Source organism: Ursus maritimus (assembly GCF_017311325.1).
Source record: "Ursus maritimus isolate PB19 chromosome X unlocalized genomic scaffold, ASM1731132v1 scaffold_X1, whole genome shotgun sequence".
In the NCBI taxonomy this organism is placed as follows: domain Eukaryota; kingdom Metazoa; phylum Chordata; class Mammalia; order Carnivora; family Ursidae; genus Ursus; species Ursus maritimus.
Window position 1 is genome coordinate 37,478,287 of NW_024423319.1, and position 21,539 is coordinate 37,499,825.

The window sequence follows — 21,539 nt, forward strand, 5'->3', positions numbered from 1 at the left end:
CTCTAGACATCTAACCAGAATCTCCTTAGTTCTATGGCAAAAAAATAACCAACACTTGTGTAGTGCTTTCAGTGTGCGGAAAGGGAGAATATGGAGCCTTGCAGTGTAGACCACAGGGCTGATTTTAGATTCCTGCCCTCCCTTCTCTCTGGCCGTACAGGTGGTGCACTCCTAGTCACGAGTAGTCAGACTGACAGCTTTATTACCACTGATATGGGCTGTGTGTACACAGCACTAGCACATTGTCACGATAAACTCCATTCTTTAGGAGAAGTAAAACTGAAAAAGAAATGGCGTTATCATGAATGTACCTGCTGAGCTAATGCCATTTCTTTTTTGATAGTGTTCCTGGACTGGTAAGCCAGAAAATGCCATAGAGTGCACCAGGATTTCAACATGGCTTTGACAGAGTGATATATATATATATATATATATATATATATATATATATATATATATATATATATATATATATATATTAGATGAAATGGAGAAATGTGGACAGAATAAGAGTGTGCTCTTTTTGGTCAAACAACCATGCTCAAAGAGGGCTGATGAAGAACTGTTTTCCAGTTTAGACAGGGTTCCAGAACGGGCTTGCCACAGACCTTTGTTTCTCGTTTAGTCCTTGGTGTGGGAACCTGACACCGTTGGTTGTTAAATTTCTATGGGTGACTCCAGCGCACAAGCAAGGAGCAGATCCACTGGTACAGGAGCAGTGGCTCACATACTGTACTACTGTCTGGAGCATGCAGATGTCTCTTACTAATACCAAGAACTGTCTTCCAAATAGCCAACGTTTGCTACCGTTCCATAGATGCTTAAAGCAAGGGCCAAGAGACAACACTGAAAGTTCATTTCAAGTAGGATAAAGGTTTGGAAAAGTCCACACACAAAAAAGGGATCCACCCACAGTGCAGTAGGGACTTCAACTGAATGTCCCTGAGACATTTCACAAATGCCACATTCCATCAAAACCCATTGACAAGAACGGCCCAACTACCTGTGAAGGCAAAGTTCATAAAGAGGCACTTTTTGGTGCTGAGAAAAACAAGCCAAAGATTTGCTTTATGGAAATGACTGTCCCTCTTTATTTAGAATCGGGTCATTATAATCACAGGTTTTAGAGAACATATCTCCAAGTAGCAAAAAAGTTGGGGAGATGAGCAGAACGCTAACACTGATTTGCATATCCACAGGGGACATTCGATTTTAACCCCAGTCACTTTGGCAAACAGAAAGAACAAAGGCACTTCGTTATTGGAGACTGCACTAAAAATGTCCGTGGGTCACAGAACAACATGTTCAAGGCCAATTATGTTGAGTGCAAAGACTTCAGGCAGTGGGGGACGGTAAGAAGCTTGTCTCCTCTCTGTCTCTGGAAGGGTACCAACCTCGTAACATCAGTACAGTTAATAACTCTATGACCTTTAAAAGGCAATTTTATGAGCAAATTAGGTCAATTAGCATAGAGCCATTTACATTAAAAAAAATCCCAACCACTTTATAACTAGGGGGGAAAGTAGCTAATTCCTTGCATCGATGATATGTTAACTGGCAACATTCACAAAGGGCTTGCTCCGTTGCAAAAGATACAATAAAGACACACGCAAAAACCACAATGAAATACAAACAGCCTTCAAAGGTATAGCCCTTTAACCTGTCCTGTTCAGTGTTATCTGCTCACTGTAATTTTACTGGACTCTTTCAGTGTGCGGAAAGGGAGGCCCTCTACTCTTTGCAGGGATCAGAGTGCAGCCAGTGGGAAGGGGAAGTTTTTGCAGAAGTGGGGAATCCAATCTCCCTTTAAGAATGTGTAAAAAGCACTGTACGGATACTTTCTTTTTCCTTTCTCACCTTTCTATTCATGTAATGTCTCTCTCTCTCTCTACACACACACACACACACAAACACACACACATAATACATACATACGTATTTCCCACAATGAGCTAGACACTGTGCTAGGTGACTTACATACATTATTTTATTTCGTTTTCACACTAACTCTGCAAGACAGGGATCCTCATTTTATACAAAGGAAACAGGTTTATAAAGGTTTTAAGTGACTCACGGAAAGTCACTACAGAGCTTGTAGGTTGTGGAGCCGGGACACGCCCAGATCCGCCTGACTACAGGGACCGAATTTTTTCACAACAACGTGCTACCCTCTATTCCACCACGCTGTCTTCCTTCCACTTAATTCCTTCGTTCCTCCTCGAAGGCCAAAGGGGTGGGTGGATGGTAGTACTGGAAGGATTTCAAAGAAAGAAGGACTAACCTACCTCTCTTTTATGCCTCTCCTGAAGCTCTGCAATTTTCCAATCCCCCACGTGTAGCCTGGTCACCAGGGTCCAAGCAAAGAGTCTCCTCACAGGCTCCTGTTAGATCTTTTTCTCTCCAACCCCTCTATGGTTTCGGTAATTGCATTGTTCAAACCCCAAATAAGGGCCTATGGCCCGAGATGCTGTGTTTTCTTTAAGCAAACACGAGGGCAACACATCTGAAATCAAAACTGAGAAAGTGCCTAGCAGAGAGGGAGAGGGCTGGCTCGATAGGGACTTGTTGATTGATTGAGTCATTGGAGGTTGATCACACATGGAGAGTAATGAGCAAAGTTAGACTAAATCCTTATCAGTGGAATTCAACAGGGTGGTCTTTCTGGCAGGTCTTTTTGTTACAGCCTTAATGTGGGCTTCCTGAACCTGGTGGCTTGTTAATCTGCAAGTACTTGTTCAGCTACAAGGCTGTGGATTCTAAGAGACAAGCTGTTCATTATGAGTTCTAATCCTAGGCTAGAAGATGCTTATAAAGATTAAAACTTGTTTCCTTTTTTCTAACAATTAACAACCCAGCTGAAGAGCGATCAATTGTAATTGGGGAACTGAAGAAGGTAATAAATGCATTACTTAGACTAGTTGCTTTACAGCGCCATTTATTTAATCCTTAAATTTTGCAGGTTGTAAATTACTCATTAGAAGGCAGAAAGCAAAATAGCCGTAATCCATTTAGTGCCTCCAAACTCTGAAGACTTAGAGGAGGAAATCCATGGAAACAAGAGGCCTGATGTGTTCTTTCACTGCTATTTCTTAACGGGCAAAGGTGGTTAAACAATAAGGATAAGCCCCAGTAATTATCCTGATGCGCTTGGTCCATAGGTCAGGGGTGGGCTTGATTAAATTCATGGAGGGCTGACCCACAAACGGTGGGAAAATGCCCCTTCTTTTCCACTCAGCCCTGCAGGCAGCTAATCAATGTGCACATCTCACTTCCAGATTGTTTCATGAGACCAGAGCAATAGCGCGTAGCATTCATTAGGGCATTCGCTCCTATCTGTTGTTTCCTAATCAGCACAGGGACTAGGACAAGAGGCCAGTGCCAGAGAGGACTTAGGTGGGGGCGAAGAGGACACTGTCCCCTGCTCCATACACGGTGGCTGCAGCTCCCAATTACAAAATGTTCAGCTGCGAAAACAACTAGACAAGGAGTTTGTAGGTTGCCTGACATATACAGAAAGCCACATATATTTGGCGTGAATATGGATTTTATGAGCTGACCGTGTAAAGACTTAACCGTTTACCAAGGACGATTCTTTTTATACTAAAGGTAAAATTCAATTTTAGACTCACTGTAGTGATGCAAACAGCATGCGAGGTGCCGTCGGCACTGGCACGCTGCATGTGTTCTGAGAGTAGAATTTGAATCTGTGCATATTTCCTTTTTCGGAAGCGGGATGCCCTTTAAATATACAACACAGCTTCTGGCTCGCCCTTAGGCGATGCACAACAAAAGAGCTACCGGCTCCCTCCAGTGCTGAAGGAGCATTTCTTCCATACTCCTTTGCCTTTTATTCTCATGATCTGTGGCTCATCTCTGAATAAAGATGGTGGGGCTAGGCTCCGAAATGGAGTTTCTCTCTTGGCAGAGGCCACCAGACCACGTAAAGATCAAACCTCTGTTTCTGCAGGAGCAAACTGAGTTACCCAACGCAAACTATTTCCATTCATTTTCTACTAGACAGTCTAATTAAGTTTGTGATTCCACAAGGCTGGCTCTCTGTCTATCTTGTGTTCCATTCAATGCCCACTGAGCCGCTGTTGCTCAATAAATCATTACTGACAATGAGACAAAATTTAATTGAAAAATTATGGGTGTTCTGGAAATGCATTTATTCACTTTGTTAAAGTAATTATAAAGCAAGTGTTTCCTAGATAGATCATTTAACCGTGGCATGCGAGAAAAATACTTTTTTTCCCACATCTGGCTTTAAAAAAAAAAGCTATTTTTTTAACAGCAGAAAACTGTACTAAAGAATTTTAAAGACCCCTGCCATTAGAAATACTGATCTCCAAGCACTTGGAAAACTGCTGGGACACTGTAGAAGATACTGAGAATAATTCGTAGTGATTTTGGGAATCAAAACTTGGACTTCTATGTCACCTGTCCCAGGAAAGAACCCGTTCTGGCCCCTTTCGGTAGAAACGAGAAATGACACTTGGCCCCGTTCCCAGGCAGGATGTACCTGAGTCTACTCCTGACTTACCCTGAGTGGATTTTCATTAAGGTAAGGTGGTTCACCTTCCACCATTTCGATCGCCATAATCCCCAGAGACCAGATATCAACTTTCGGACCATAGGCTTTTCGAGTTACAACCTCAGGCGCCATCCAGTAGGGAGTTCCCACCATAGTGCTTCGTTTACTTTGCTCGGGGGTGATCTGGGCGCAGAACCCAAAATCAGCTGCAGGGAAGAAAAGTCAGTTACAATCAATTCGATTTCTTCTTATTTTTTTTCACAATAAGTCACTTTCACATATGGCCGTCCCTTCCTCCGTTCCACACGGACCTTCCACAGCTCTGCAGCTCCTATCCATTATTACCTGACCCGACCGGTGGCCCCGATTTTAAAAGGGTCTGAGATAACCGATTAATGTGATGTCATTTTTACTAGTCCTCAATCTGGTTCCCTCCCCAGTACTGTCCCCTCCAACTTACAGGATCTTTCAGTTTTCTAGTTAGGGATTTGTCATCAGCAGGTGGAAGTCCCTAGGAATTCTGAAATGTTAAACCCCCAGAATCTGGCCGTGACCTACAGGAACACAGCATTTGAAAAAAAATCCTTTACTTCAAACGGGGCTCTAAATGCTTTCAAACCAATCACTTTCAATAGCCACTTTCTTCTCAAGACAGACAGGAAACGAGCAGAAATCCCCCGATACTCTTTCAAACACCATCTAAACCAAAATACCTACTCAATTTAACAGAGCCATCCATCCCAAGAAGAATATTGTCACTCTTTATGTCTCTATGGATCACTTGGTTTGAGTGCAAAAAATCCAGAGCTTGGAGGCACTATTGAGTCAGAAAAACAAGTTCCAATTATATCACAAAGAATTTAAAACCATGGAAGTTTTGTTTCTAGATAAATGTGGGGCAAAGGTATAATTTTATATTGTCAAGTGAAATAGATTACTGTTGTCTTATCATTTTGAAACGACGTTACCATTTACATCAATGCTATAGCTTAGCATTATTCACTACAGAAGCTCCCAAGTCAGAGTAGGACATGAAGAGTGGGGGTGTGATAAATGGTGCTAAATCCTTAAGACAACCAGACTAACCAATTAGCAATCATACTTTGACTTGGTCATCTGGAGGGTGTGCATTCGGCTTGGTCCTACACAGGCACAGTAAGTTTCTGCCTCCAGGGTATTTGATTTGGGAGGTCTGAAGGGGGACCCAGGAATCTGCATTGAAAACGAGTCCCCCCAGCTACCTCTGATGGACAGCCATGGTTGGGAACCACTTCTAGGCTATGAAGGAGCTATAGTCACTTGTTGGGAAATGGCTTTGCATCGTGCAACATGGAAACCACAGGCTCAGGGTGGAATGGTCTCCTATATATTAGAAGTTTGATTCATTGCATGAATAGAAAATACCTACGTTTGGTGGATACGTCTACATGCTTGGGCAGGAGGAAATGGGGACAAGAGGAGAGCAAGGTAGGAGGAAATTTCAGGGAACGATTTAAAATAAAAAAACAAAGACTAGCCGCAATTTTTTGGTTGTGTCTTACTGTCACTGGTTTTCAAGTTTCAGTGGGTCAGAGTTCCTACTTGTGTCTACAGACAACCTCACTACAATGAATGGGGTAGATGGTCATGCCCAAGATGAGATTCCAAAGAGGAGTGTGTTTTTAAGTACTGAGAAAAATATAATAAAACGCCCTCAGTTCTGCATGAAACTAGGGATATGACACCGTTATGGGATGAGAGGCAGACACTCAGACCCACTGGAAGGCTTTGGGGGACGTCCAGATTGTATTGGGAAAGCAACTACTGTCTGGGCCGAGGGAGGAGCTCGCTTAAATTGCCTTCTCGAAAATGTTGGGATTATAATGGTTTGTATTTTACAAGGCTTCTGTTGCACATGCAGGACAGAATGATTATCATGTAAAAATCCTCCCAAATCAGGACGAACTTCCATGCCCCCATCACTGTTTCCCAGGTTTGCTGAGACTACAACACACAGGCTTAGATGCAGCACCTTGTAAATGGCATAATAGAACCCAAAAGACCCAGAGCAAAGGAACTAAAATAAACAACAGGCTGAGAAGGGAGGGGAAGGAAAGTGCTATTAGGAAAGGGCTTGAATTGAAGTTAGGCTCCCCGATTATTTTTTTCATAGAAGAGATGTGTTATCGTTACTTTGGTGTTACACACATTCTGGATAATTGGAAATAAAGAACTGCCAGTTTTGGTGTTCTCATCTGCCAGAAACGCTCTATTTTCTTACCTCTCTGCAGACGGCTGCTATCTGGCCTTCATCCATACAGGTTTCTGTGACCACATCAGTCAGAGAGCCACCAGCCAAGTATTCCATGACTACCCATAGTTCGTCACCCACTAAGTAGCTATGAGAAGAGAAGAAAAAGACTTTGACTCAATGCCTAAGGAAGTGGGGACTCGTCTATATTCCCATTAAGAAGGTAGTTTGCAGCTAGTGTCTGCATTCGGCCATATTCTACAATAGGAGGAAAATATCAATGACGGTGATAACAGGAAACTTCTTTAGCAATAGAAGAGAATACGCATGAAAATCAAAGGATCATCAGATCTAACTGTGCACCATGGAGGAAGGAAAAGAACAAGGAGGTCTCTGGTGGCTGACTCCAGGCAGTCATTCCAACGGAAAAGCTACTTTCAATGAACAGGGTCAGTGACTAGCCATTTTGGATAACTCGAGCCACCGTGTTGACGTCTTGGACTGAACTGGCCCATGGCATACAGATTTATAAGATATTTATTCAGATCTCAGCATTATTTTTGATTCTACCGAATTAACTGCTGAAATGTTTTCAAGCAGTTTCGGAATCAAAGAGACTCATGCTTGCAATGGATATACTGTGCTGGGGTCTCGGTGCTAATAGAAGTCAGTAGCAACGCACCCATTTTCTTTACGTGGTTACTGAGGAACACACCCCAAGTGATCAAACATGGGGAGGAAGGTCACCAAAGCCCAACAACTGGGCAAATTCAAAACATCTGGAACCATCTGAAGGCACATTAGCAGCATGATCAGGTCTCTCTTTCCCTCTGCTCAGCAAGGGAGGGATTACAGTGAACGGAATGACCCCAACGATTCCATCCCGCCCTAAGTTCCACATCAATACGAAGTGAGACTTTCTATCCAGTGGCGCTCAAACCGCAGTGCCCGTGAGATTCACCTGGGAAGCCTATTAAAAATGAACACTCACAGGCTCTACCTCATTAGTAAAGAAAGCACCTGAGAAATCTACATTTTTTTTTACAAAGGCAATTTTTACAAAATTAAAAAAGCAGAGTGGAGTCACTTTACTGCAGATAGCCCATAAGTGGCACTTTATGAAGATCGGGTTTCGGCCGTAAAATTTGACTCCTTTTTTTTTTACTCCCTCTTTCCCCTCTTTCTCTGGTCCACCTGGCACAAAACACAGAGAGCAAGATTTTAAGCTCATTGAGGTTGGAGACCTCGTCTTATTTCCTTTATATCCCCCCAGAGTACACAGCACAGCGGTGCTAAACAAACACTTACTGAAATTGAATGAGACAGATGTTAACCACAAGTGAGGAGTTAGCGCTGTCTTTAAATGCCTATTTATAACCCACTGCTAATACCACTGATGAAAGAGACATTAATTACCTGGTCCAGGAAAAAGGTTTGAGATTAAAGTCTCAATTCCCTAGACCTCACTGTCAGTTAATCACAAAGCGCCCATTAAAGTGGGGCCGTTGCAGCCAGCCTTCTTCACTCAGACACCCAGAGACTGCACTGGCTCCAAATACTCGGTGAAATGTTTAAAACACGGCGGCTCTCCCTTATACGCAACAGTCTATTTCCTGCCAACACGGAGTCACGATCCTCCAAAGGAAATTACACAAACTGCTCATGCTTAGAAGCAGGACCATAAAATGTGTCTTCAAATGTTTGATGGGTGGGCAAAGTTCAGCAATAGATGTGAGACTCTCCTATTCCGTGGCATTTGAGAAGTGTTTGTAGAATGGTTGCTACATGACCAGATCCTAAATAAAATACTCTGCCAAGCACATGACATCGCATCAAAAAAACCAGTACGTAATGAGAGAAAACACTTACCTATCTAAATAATTAACAATATTGGGGTTCTTATTTTCCCTCATGACCAGAATTTCATTAATAATTAATTCCTTTTTGGGCTGCTGTTGAAGGTTCATCTGCTTTATGGCCACCTGAAGGATGATTAAAATGCAAGAATGAGTTGCAGTCATTAAACACACACATGCATGGTTTTTTGTTTTTGTTTTGTTTTATTTTGTTTTGTGGGGTTTTTTAATTTTTTAATTTTTATTTTTGGTACACAGAGTAAGGCATAAACATTCTTTATCTTACTAGACTCTTTCTCAGCGCCATAAACTCATGCCCTTTTCTTTGGTCAATCAGGAATAAACCACCCACTTCAGAAACTTTGGACATCAGTGAAATCGATTCCCATGTCAACCCAGTGTCACCCATTTTGTCAGGCATAGGAGAAGAAATGTGATGGAGATGAAAGAGAGGGCAGTAAAAATCAAGATTGAATGGGAACACTCACCTCTTGTCCTGTGGCAATGTCTAGCGCTGTGTAAACAGTTCCTGATGCCCTGCGAAGGTGAAAGTTCTCAGATGAATAGGCAATCCGAGTGTTACCGTATACTCGATTTGAAATAAGATGTCATTATTTTTAGGAGAGGGAAATCGGCAAACTTGAGATTTCAAGGATGAAATAAGAAAGGGACAACCATTTTGTGTGAAAATTACACCTGAGACAGTCTCAATGCCCCCCTTTTGGTGGGCTAGGAACTCCGGTCAGACTTTCTGCAGTAACGAACTGAGCAAAATAGCCTTGCTCCTTTTAGGAAACTCCTGGGCTATTGTGAACACTCCCTGGGTGTTGCAACAAGGAACAGGGCAGTCCTCTGATTAAACCAAAGTTCTGTTTAGGAAAGAATGTATCATCTCTTGTTTAGGCAACTGTATAGGTCAATCTTTTCTTTTAGCATATGGACAGAGTGGCTTTTTTCCCCATAGATTTGTAATTAAGAATATTTCCACCTAGGGGCACCTGGGTGGCTCAGTCGGTGAAGCGTCTGCCTTCGGCTCAGGTCATGATCCTGGAGTCCTGGGATCGAGCCCCTGTCGGGCTCACTGCTCAGCGGGGAGTCTGCTTCTCCCTCTCCCTCTGTGCACTCTCTCTCTCAAATAAATAAATAAATAATCTTAAAAAAAGGATATTTTCACCTAACAAATCAATCACACTTGGTGCTGTACTTACCTATTGCTGTAGCTACACAAAGCAATGAACATCATGGCTTTAGTGGGTTTTTTTTCCTTTTTCTAAATTTTTCAGCAGCTTCTACTGTGAGGTTTCCTTCCAGCCCACCATCCTACAAAAATCTATCACTCCTTAGGCCTTGGGAGCACTCATACTTCCATTCTAACTTCCATTATAGGGGTCCTTTGCTTTGCAAATAGCAATTGTCTAGTTGAGGCTGACTTCACAGTAAGGTTCTTTGAAACACACAAGCATTCTGAACTACCTTCCCACCTCTGTCCCCAAGAAAAAGGAAAAGCCTCATCAGTTTCGTTGAAATGTTTGATGAATAAAGGAATAACAGTGGAGATCTGTCCTTGTGATTCACCAGATATTATAATGCTCCAATACTGCTATTTAAAATTTCTAGTAACTATTATTTCTCCTTTGCTCTCTGGATCCAGGAATTCGTTTCTTTCTTTTTTGTTTTTTGTTTTTTTTTTTAAAGATTTATTTATTTATTTTGGGGGGGCAGGCAGAGGGAGAGAGAGAGAGAACCTCAAGCAGACTCCCTGCTGAACACAGAGCCCAATGTGGGGCTCGATCCCATGACCCTGGGATTATGACCTGATCTGAAACCAAGAGCTGGATGCTTAACCGACTGAGCCACTCAGGCGCCCCTTGAATTCTTTTCTGTCAGCCATTTCTTTGCCATTTGTCTCCTTCCTTCTACTTGGATGAAGCAGAATATTTCTCACAAGCCTAGGAAGTTTATATTACCTGCTCCAAAGGAGTAAAATGAGTAGGGTAGTATGAGGAATATTTGACTACTAAAAGAGATCTGAGTTCTAATATTTCCGATGTCAACAAGCTGTGTGACCTTGGGCCAGTCACTTCCCCTCTCTGGGCTTCAGTCTCCTCAACTCGGAAAATAGTGACAATAACAGTAAAAATATATTGAGCATGTTAGACACTGCACTAAGAACTTCATATGAATCACCTTATGTAATCCTTACCATATTTCTATAAGGCAAGTGCTACTGCCCCCACATTACCTACGAGGAACCTGAGGCTCAGAGAGGTTAAGTGACCTGCCCTAGGTTAAACAGTTACGATTCAAGTCTGTCTGACTCTCTGACCTGTAAAATACAGCAAATGGGCCACTTTATTTCTAAGGTTCTTTATTTTTTAAAAAATTTCTTCTTAAGTAAGCTTCACACCCAACATGGGGCTTGAACTCCCAACCCCGAGATCCGGAGTCCCATGCTCCACCGACTGAGCCAGCCACGTAACCTGATTTCTAAGGTTCTTTAATTCCATGATGTACAATCCACAAATTCTACTGCTCTCTTCATTCTGCATAGGTATTTAAATATCCGTTGCAAGTAGACTAAAAAGAAATCACCCTTACTCCGTAGGGACCACCTAAAGCAGGACTTGCAAGTTTCAGAAATTCCTCAGGGTTGAAGCTCATGTTAAACAAAGCAGCCTCCCAATTTTGTACTTTTGAGATTCTGGGTTCAGAGCACGCAGTTGGTGCTCACTAAGTATTTTGTGTGTGTGTGTGCTCATTAAGCATTTGCTGAATGAACAAATTAATAAAAGACTTTTCAAGCAAACATGCGATTGCAATAAAACCTTTCCTTTCTGTGAAGGAAAACTGTCTTCTTCTACTTAAATCAACATAAAACACTTCCCGCGTGGAATAAGCTCTCAGACAGTCCTGATTTCATGGGCCGGTCTGTGATTGGTTCTTCTGAACTCAGGATCTCCTGGGTTCAAAGGAACAGATCACCTGGACCCCACATGTGTTTCGGCTGCAGGAGCTCTGAGCAACCCCCTAAGTCTGTTTGCAGAATAACTTGGTATATTCCCATACATGTAGGCCACCCGCATATTTCCTTCAGGTGCCAAAAAAGTGACAGTATCTGCAAAATGAGATAATAGCATCGACCTCATGGGACCCCAGAGAATCCAATGGCACAATCTATGTGGCATTTAGCCCCTGGGCCCAGATCAGGGCTGAGAACCGACATGGGAAATGCTACTATCATTTGTTGCTGTTGCTGTTACTGGTTTCACAGTAGAGAATGCCTGATTTACTTGGTGTTATTTGGCCCTTCCCAATCTCCCAGTCAAAACATCCTTGCTTGTGTCTGTGCCTCTTTTCTAAAAAGGCCAAAAGCCAATGGGGACCCTACTAGAACACCTTTCAGAGGTTCCACATTCTTTTTTTCCCCTAGTGGTTTTGCCTTTTTCTTTCAGTTTGGAATGTCTTTATCAGACGAGACCATATGTAAAAAGCCTCCAAATAAATTGGCAGCTGCTCCAGTTAAAGCTAGGGAAGGGAGGCCCAAAATTCCTGCCCCAGCGGCCTCCCCTTATTCACCACCCTGTCCCCACCCCCAATCCCATTTCCACTGTCCCAGGAGCTAAAATTGTGATTGACTTGGAGTGCAAAGGGGATTAGTGTTTAACATCTCCAGAGATTTACCTTTCAAATCCTTGGGTTTTTGGCCCCCAACCTCCCTCAGCATTTCATTGTCTTAAATTGCTAGAGTCCTAACCCCGGAATCCCAATATCCTGGGTTTTGTGGCCTTCTGTGGTATAGAATTGCCACAAATCCCTACTCCACAGAGGTTTAAAAGCCCTGAAACTCTAGTAGAACATCAGTTATTAACTCAAAAATTAGTTTTTCTCCTCACTCTCCCTTTTCCTACCTTATCACACATATGTAACTGTCTAGTGGGAGCCATTTTCCCCCTTCTTCAACTCTTGTTCCCAGCCTTAAAATGGCAATATCGTCCTCTCCCCTACTTCCCACCCCCACCAAACAGGTTAAGCACTTGGAATTCACCATTCTGACCAACAAGTTATTGGCTGGTCCAACTTCGAGCCATCACAGTATCCTCACCTCAAACACACAAAGTCAGGTACTAACCTGCAGAGTGCCTTGTCTCCAACTCTATCTTTGCACCTCAAACGCTTCTCCGCACCACAGCTCTGACGCCTTCCCATATTCTAATTTAAGACTCAACCGGTATAAATGTCAATGCCTCTCCTTCTCTTATTCATTTACCAAAGTGCTCCCTTTGCCCGCTCAAGGTTATGAACAGTAGTCCTCACCCCCATCTCCTCAAACCTTCCCGGGTTCAGATCCCACCAGTTCCTAGTTGTGTGACCTTGGGTAAGTAATCTTAACCTCTCTGTAGCTCAGGAATAAAGGATCCAACGTATACAGTGATTAAAGCCAGTTCTGGTATACACATTGCCAATACATACTAGCAATAACAATCGTCATCATCATCCACAGACTACAATTTGGGACTTTAATGCATATATTAGGGAGCAGTCAACCTAATAACCTAATAATAATAATAATGGCTATATAAGTTATTATTGGTTGACTATTCCCTAATATATTGCATTAAGCTCCCAAACTGTAGCCTGTGGCTCACTAGGAATCTCTTTTAAGCAACTGGGAGTTTCTGAGATATTTGATTTCTAATTTCCTAAGAGAAATTTTACATTTACCTAAGGCGGAGCTAATGAAAATATCACATACATTTCTTTTCAGCCAGAATGATACCAACTTTTGATTACATTGCATAGCTCACTGATCAAAAGCTCTGAGCAGCGGTTAAACAGTGTTTGCTTAACTGAGTTTGAGAAATAAGCTATTATTTAATAAATATAGCTCAATAGTTGTAATTATTCATAACCCAGAGTTCCTAAAGACAAGTAATTGAAAGGATCCTTGGTGGTGAAGCTGGGAAACAACCTCCTTGTAATAAGTGAAGCACAGTAGTGTCTACTCCTAAAGAAATGATCTTTGAGCCAACAACATGTCACACTGATCCCCCAAAACCGGGCCTTGTAACAGCATCTCAACGGCTATCTTTACAAAATCAATCAGTCACTTTAATAAAAAATGTCAGTATCAGGCAGCACTTTAGGACATAAGGATGGCAGGAATCAAACTCACAAATGGGAAAGTTAAGACTCCCAATCCTCCAGTAGATTGCGCTGGTGTGCTAAAATGATCAACGTTGCTGCTTTGATTTTTATGCCATTTAATTCTATTGGTCGCTATTATCTCTCCATTCCAGTTATATTGAAGCCAGATTGCTGTGGGGGAGAACACTTGTTTATGATGGGGACTTTGTTTATTCCAGACCTCAGTCACTCTGATGGTATAAAGAAATCGTGCCTTATCAGGACTCCAGGGAAAACAGAGATCATCCAGTTTAACCTCATTACAGATGAGATGTCTGAAGTCAAGAGAGAGGGGGAACGTGCCCCAAGATGACACAGTTAGTAACAAAAGCCTCCTAATTTTGAGCAAGAGTTATTTCAGTGAACCTACACTACGGTTCAAGAATATTAAACCAACAGATTGCTCAACCGTTGGGCCTCATCATCAATTACAGCATGATGAGTACTGCTGGGTTCCTGGCATCACATTAGATGCTTTATCAACAATTTCTTCTTGACCAGGCCAAGCACTTAATACTCAAATGGAAACACTGGCATCTAGCCTAAAGGGTCTAGAAACAAACAATTCACTACTTCTCCCTTCTCCTCCCAAGACGAGTCCGTTTAATTATCAGCAATCTTCATCAGGTTTTGATGTTTGCTGCTAAGAGCCAATGTCAAACCACGATGATGAGTAGCTGCCAAGGCAGCAATGCGGGAAGACTTAAAATTTCAATAAATCACTCCGATTTCAGCATTGAAGTGGATTATAGGAGGGAAAGAAAAGCAGGCAAGTGAGGCGAGGAGGAAGCTCACAGGCTGAGAGAAAAGGGAAGAGGGAGAGAGGACCGGAGGGCTCGGTGAAGTCCAAAGGACAGCCTCGTGGTAATAAGAGCGAGGAAGCCAGAAGGGTAGTGCAACATTCACATTTAAGGTTTTATAAGCATAAATCCAGTGCTAATGAGGTCACAGTCAGGGATTTAACCCACATTGAGGATGGCTGTGTTTTAGATCTGCTCGTCCTGCTGCTGCTGCTGCTGCTGCTGCTGCTGCTAGAAAAGGCTGTCTCACTTACGGACATACCTTTCTTTCCATCGGCTCTCTGTAAATGGGTGAGCTCACTTACCGCTCGCCCTATACAATTTTGCAAATGAAGACACTGGAAGGGGGAGATGGGAAAGTAGCCTGCCCGAGTTTACACAGTTTGTCAGCAGCTGAATTCAAAACCACGTGAGTCTGACTCCACGTCCCATGCACTTGACCACCGCTTCACGTCTCCTAACAGACCTTTAGCATTTCTACCTCAATGCTAAGTGCAAGCGTGGCACTTCCTAACGCCCGCATTTGTCTCTACTGCGCTCTCAAGTGCCTCCCTAAAATATTGCTCTTGCCACTCATTTCCTGCTTAACTCAGTCCACGTGCCCCTGGTAAGGCATTTACTTTGTCCCTGGACACGGTCCGGTTGACCCCTTTGGCATAACCACAGGAGCCGGTTCTTCCGTTTTCTGACTCGGTTAAGATTGCTCACGTGGCCAAGAGCGGCCTAGTTCTTAGGACTGGACTTTACGTACTGTTAGTGTTTAAGGCATGGTTACTACTTTGCAGGCCCTTATCTGGCTGTATGAATGCACCTGACGTGAAGATCTTCCAGTGCTCCTGCACGTCTGTCTTGCGGAGGCGCACGCGCTCCAGGCTTCGGGAATGGGGCCGAACCGTGTCACCGCTGCGCGCAGGAACTCTTTCAGAGAGAGCCCCGGCGTTTCCTTTCGTGTCATTTGCCTCTTAAAAAAATGTATCACTGAATTAATAAATAAATAAAATTATGTAAAAATCATGTTCTCGCAGTACCAGGAGGTGGTACTGTCTTTAATTACTGGGATGATTAATCGGAACACGGAATTTTCTCTTCTTTAGCTAAGGCATGACCTTCCCCAGAGCGTCCTCGGTCATCTAATTTTAAAGAGAGCTGTAGCACATTATGCGTGTGGGGCCAGGGAGCTCAGCGGGTTAGAGTCCAGTGATAATGAGGCCACAGTTACAGGCCTTAATCCCTGGAAAGGCCAGATAATTCAATGACTCACTCCAACATGAAGTCTAAGCAGCTGTTTCACAGTGCGTGCCACTGGTTTCAAGAGGGCCTAGACCGGCAATGGGGGCAGGCGGCTTAACACAAGCTCATTACGAGGCCTGGAAAAAACAAAGTGCAAACTCCACTAATGGTGGTTGATTGAGTGGCATGATCTTTCTTTGCAAGGGACGCACACAACACAGTGCCTTTAAGAGCATTAAGTAGAACAAAGAGCGTCTTCCAGGGCTCCATAAACATTGTTCTTCACAAATGCTAATGTATTTCCAATCTCCTTCATCACAAAGCCCATTACAAAGCTCAGACAACATCTATTTAGTGCCTTGTAGGAGTGCTCTACCTTGTATGGCCCAAAATAGATCTGATGAGGAGGCAAATACTTTTGGGGTGGGTGGTCCCACCCGAAGAATCAGCGCTGTAAGCACACAAGACACCACTTCTGCTCTTGCCCAGTTTCTTGAACAAAGAGAAATGAGTCAGAGGTTTTATTCTCAGCACTTATCCCCGAGTTCCATGCTGTACACTGCTTTGTCGGGTTCTCTAAACAAGCTGTTATTCATCGAGACCTTTAAGAAACAAGTTTCAAAACTATTCATCTTCAATATGGGAACTTCATGTCAACGTAAGAAGAAGAGGGCTCCTCACTGAGTAGCCAAGAGAAGTCTGAAAAATACCTAACAGGATAGATTTTCTTTCTCAAGCCTGAAAACTAAAACTCATTTAGAGGTCAGGGACTGAAGGCTTACAAAAAAACAAAACAAAAAAAATCCCAAAAAACCAATCAACCAACCAAACAAACAAACAAAAAAAAACAAGGTTTGCCTGCAAATACGAATGGATTGATTGTATCATCATTCCACAGAATTATATGATTGGCAAAGATCCAGATGGTAGACAAAATGCCTTTGGCCAAACGTGTTATCCTTAAGCGCAGGAGGAAAACGGTTTCAAGAAATGCTCCCATTGTCACTTTCTGACAAATTAAGCCGTGCGGTTGGTCTAATCTACGAAGAGCTGCTGCATACAACCAAGGTACTTGGGCATAATACAGACGTGGACTATGTTGACCAACGGATCCTTCAGGAGAGCCTTTTGTTTGCCATATAATATCTTGTTGAAAGTTCCTTTCCTAAACATTTTCCCTTCTGAAACTCCGTGTGGTGATGAGTTTTTAATATACTCCTAGATTCCCAAATAAATGAAGACGGCTGTGGCGGTGAGGGTGTGGGCAAACAGGCACTCCCGGACGTACGTTGTTCGTGGGCAATGTCAAGTGGAATGACCTCTATGGAGGGCAACTTGGACATTAAAAATGCACAGATCCTTTCATGTAACAATTCCACTTTGGGCAGTTTAAACTAATGATCAATTTGCATATGTATGAAGTGGCTTGTTTGTAAAGATCTTCACTAAAGCTTTGTTTATACAAGCAAAATATTGGAAAAAACTAAATGTCTATCAATGGGGGCCTGATTAAATATATCATGGTCCGTCCAAACTAACAAACAAAAAACACTGCATCTGTTAAAAAGAATGCAGTACTGATATGGAATCATCTCTAAGATAGGCAAATAACAAAATAGGAGATTTATAGTATATTACCACTCCTGTTAAAAATAGAGCCACGAACAGATACACACACACACACACACACACACACACACACAAATACACACATACACAGAAATGTACCATATGTGCCCAAATACAAGGTAAGCTATTCTTCCTCCCGGTCCCCCCACCCCTGCCAATTTCTTCCTCAGGACAAAGGGGAATTGCCTTATATTCAAATTCTTATAAAATCGCTCATGCGATATGGTAATTCTCCATATTCATTTATTTTTATCCATAAAGTACTGTTTTGGAAAGACAGGTTGAAGTATTCTCAATCAATGCCAGTTCCGGATGCTCATAGAAACTACCTGTCAGAATTGGAAAGGATGTAAATAACTTATTTCTGAAGGTATGTTCAGAACTGCAAGTGTTAGATGTCATAAATGAACTTTTTAAAGGTCACTTTTGAAATTAATGCAGTGAAAAGGGCACCGTAAGCCCAAGATATTATAGTGCGACCATCAAATATAACAGTGAATACAACTGATTGAAACATATTGAAAATGTAAAGCCCCGTGAACTTATAACAAGTTTTTTAATAAAAGAGAATGCCTCCTTTCGACCACTTAAAACCAAAACACCCCTCATTGAACACTTTTGGAAGTAACTTGGGCTTCAAGTCCTTACACTTAAAAGGTCAATTATAAGCTTAAGCATTTATCTTGATTTGACTGTATGAACTATATTTCAGGGTAACCAAAGACACTCGGCTGATGAGAGGTAAAGTTCTTTTCAATAAAAGCATTGTAGTTAATAAAGTGCAGAAGGTAATTTTAAAAAAGGTAAGTTTTAGAAAATCACTATTTTGTAATCCCTAATTTAATAATTGATTTGGGCAATACAGTCATCAATAGATGAAACCATTAGATGAAAGGCTGATGAAGAACTTTGCATTGGAGGGGACAGGGAGTCTCCCCTGAACCTTCTGATCAATCTACTCAGCACTAAACAAAGGGATGATCAGACACTGTGTGCCTTCTGATGTAATATGAAATACACATATGAAGAAATCGTGCCAAAATTTGCACCTGAATCCTATTAAGCTCTTAGAACCAACTTCCATTTATAGGAAATACAGGGAATAGAGCAGCAACTTAAATGACATCAAATGAAACTAACAGACAAATCCAGAAAGTGGTACATTCTACAAGACAATGACTAGTTTCTTCAATAAGTCAATGGTAGTGGAAAAAGAAGGGGGACTGCTTTAGAGTACAGAGATTTAAGAGACACGACCGAATGTCCTATGTGGATCTTCTTTGGATGCTGATTGGAAGGAATCAACTATAAAAACTGCATTTTTGAGACAACTGGGGAACTCTGATAATAGATGATATCAAGCCATTGTTGAATTTTTGTAGGTGTTATTATGGTATTGTGATTATATTAAAATATTGATCAATGTTGAACCGGGGCAATGAGAATATGCACATTTCTGTATTATTCCCTCTACTCTTGTGTATGTTTGAAAATTTGTAATAGAAATTGTAAAACGTGGTAGAGGAGAGAGTTATGTTGTGAAGATATAAATATACACCTACAAAACAGATCCAAAAAGCAATCATCTTAATGTTATAGGAATGGGTAACTGCAACCAGAAATAAAATATCCAGGGAAAGAATAGTATATGGATTCAAAAATATTATATCCAAAGATGTTAGATGAAATTCAGATGATGTACTTGGATAACTACTGGGTGATTCAAAACGGGGCTCTAATGATTACAAAAACAATGATATTAAAGATGCATAGGAAGATTTTGAATTATACTCCTCATGAAACGTAAGAGTAGAAAAACTCTCCCAATGCACACATTATATAATGTGTGGTTTTAAATATGTAAATGAGAGTGATTAACAAGATAAATATCAGAAATAGACATTCACCATTTGTATATCTAACAGTTTACATTTTCAGATAAGTCAAAAACCTTTTTTATAAAAATTACGCCATTGTGTGACGTTACATTCGCGCATACGTGGCGTGTGTGGGTGCGTGCGTGCGTGTGGGTGCGTGCGTGTGTGCCTGAGTGCACGGAGAACCTGTGAAAATTTAATCTAAGAAACCAGTAACAAATCTTTTCTGGAGCTTTCCTTTGTACAAGATAACAAGGAGGCTAAGGCACAAGGCTTGGAGGTACATTTACTTTTCACTGTCTATCCTGTGACCCGCCTGAGTGTCACTACACCATGCCCAAGTATTAACTACTTTAAAAAAATCAAAGAAATAAAAATTACAGTGCAGCTTGTATCTCTCTCTGTTTCATGACACAGTCCCAACAGGTCTTTTTTAGCATTATTTCCTGTTAAGTCCCCTGCCAGACTGGAGGTTTGACTGTCCATGAGACTGGTACGGCTGATTTCCCTCTTCTGGTCTTTCTTTTTTTTTTTTTTTTTTTAAAGATTTTATTTATTTATTTAACGGAGATAGAGACAGCCAGCGAGAGAGGGAACACAAGCAGGGGGAGTGGGAGAGGAAGAAGCAGGCTCATAGCAGAGGAGCCTGATGTGGGGCTCGAACCCAGAACGCTGGGATCACACCCTGAGCCGAAGGCAGACGCTTAACCGCTGTTCCACCCAGGCGCCCCTCTTCTGGTCTTTCTGATACGCATTCATCAAATAGTTGCTAAGAATTTCCTTTATGCCAGACACTGTTGAGGGCCCTAGGGATACCAAAGCGAATACAACCTAGAGTCTGAAGCCAGTGTTCCTTTGGTTTCTTTCCAGCGAAACTGCCCATAATCACCACGTGTTATATCGTACACTTTCTCAAGTCACGATTCAAATGCACCCTTCCCTAAGGATTCTTCATCATACCCTCTCCCTGGCTATGAATGATCTGTCCCTCCTCTCCGTCCCCACGCTCTTTGTAATTATGTGATGGTACCTGCCCTCTTCTGCTCTCTAGAATAGTAACTGTGGGTGTCTTTCACCTCTAATGATACCTAGCATTTACTGAGCCCTTAGCCATGTTGTGCTAAGCACTTGAAATGCTTCCCCTCTTCCTTCACTTCCTCCAACCTGATGAGGTATGTATCTTCTGCTTACTATGGACGAGAAAATGGACACTCTAAGAAATTAATTAAAGTCCATGTGTTTGGGAGGGAGGGGGGTCCCTGCTTATTTCTTGATACAACTTTCTTTCCCTCCCTTTTGGATGTTCCGAAAGACAGTGAGCCTAGAGGTCGCTGTGACTCTCCAAACCTGGTTCTTAACTGCGATGTTATGTTAAGTGCATTCGAATTAAACAAGTCACTCATTCAACTGGATCCAAACCGTCTCCGGTTTGAGTTGCATCCTCAAAAATATTTGTCTATTACAATGTTGAAGAGAGAGCAAACATGGAAGCGAAAGAGAAAAGGGGTCTGTTTTTCACTGCATTCTCATGTAAGAAAAGACCTTAAAAATGAATTCACATATATTAATGAGAAATCTGTGAGGCCAGCTGCCGACGTTAGTAAACTCAGCCCTCTGCAATCACACGACTACTGCTTCTGTGAGAATTACACAGCCTTTGTCAGATAGATTTCTGACAAACTCATGTTGTTAATGATAATTTGGAAGATGCCAGGCCTTTTTTCTTTCTTCCTTTTCTTTTTTTAAACTTTACATACATCTGCTCAAAATATCTAGATTTGGTGGCCAATTATAGAAGCCTTTTCACAGAAATCTGGTGAAATAATGTCATTTTTAGGCTTCGACTCTCAGCTATGGCCTCAAATGATTAGACATGCAATTCTGAACTTGATTTATGGAAGATGGAGGCCAATTCTCTGGCCCTGGGCCTGAATGCTGGGATGGCAGAAACCCATACTGGAAAAATTTAGTTTTCCAAGTAGATGAGTGTGATTAATGGAGAGGTTCTTCTCAAATCCGGCTCCCAAGAGTAAGCTGCAGTGTTCCCTGAAGCTGAAAATGGAATACGGGGCTGATTATTCCTAGCGCCAAATGATTACAGACACGGGTGTGAATTTCACCATCATAATAGGTAAAGCAAAACAATAAAAAACACCCAGACTTAATGAAAAGAAAATACAAACTCTATACACTGAGAGC

General features: G+C 42.0%; 1 protein-coding gene across 1 annotated transcript in view; it reads right to left on the bottom strand.

Annotated features, from left to right (window-relative positions):
* Nucleotides 1-21,539, bottom strand: part of PAK3 (p21 (RAC1) activated kinase 3) — a 114,237-nt gene that overhangs the window by 17,333 nt on the left and 75,365 nt on the right. The window contains exons 14-18 of the mRNA XM_040629053.1: nucleotides 9,109-9,157; nucleotides 8,634-8,746; nucleotides 6,795-6,912; nucleotides 5,252-5,351; nucleotides 4,544-4,740 (exon numbers count right to left, since the gene is read on the bottom strand). Coding sequence (XP_040484987.1) covers nucleotides 4,544-4,740; nucleotides 5,252-5,351; nucleotides 6,795-6,912; nucleotides 8,634-8,746; nucleotides 9,109-9,157 — 577 coding nt within the window. The remainder of the gene's footprint in view (nucleotides 1-4,543; nucleotides 4,741-5,251; nucleotides 5,352-6,794; nucleotides 6,913-8,633; nucleotides 8,747-9,108; nucleotides 9,158-21,539) is intronic.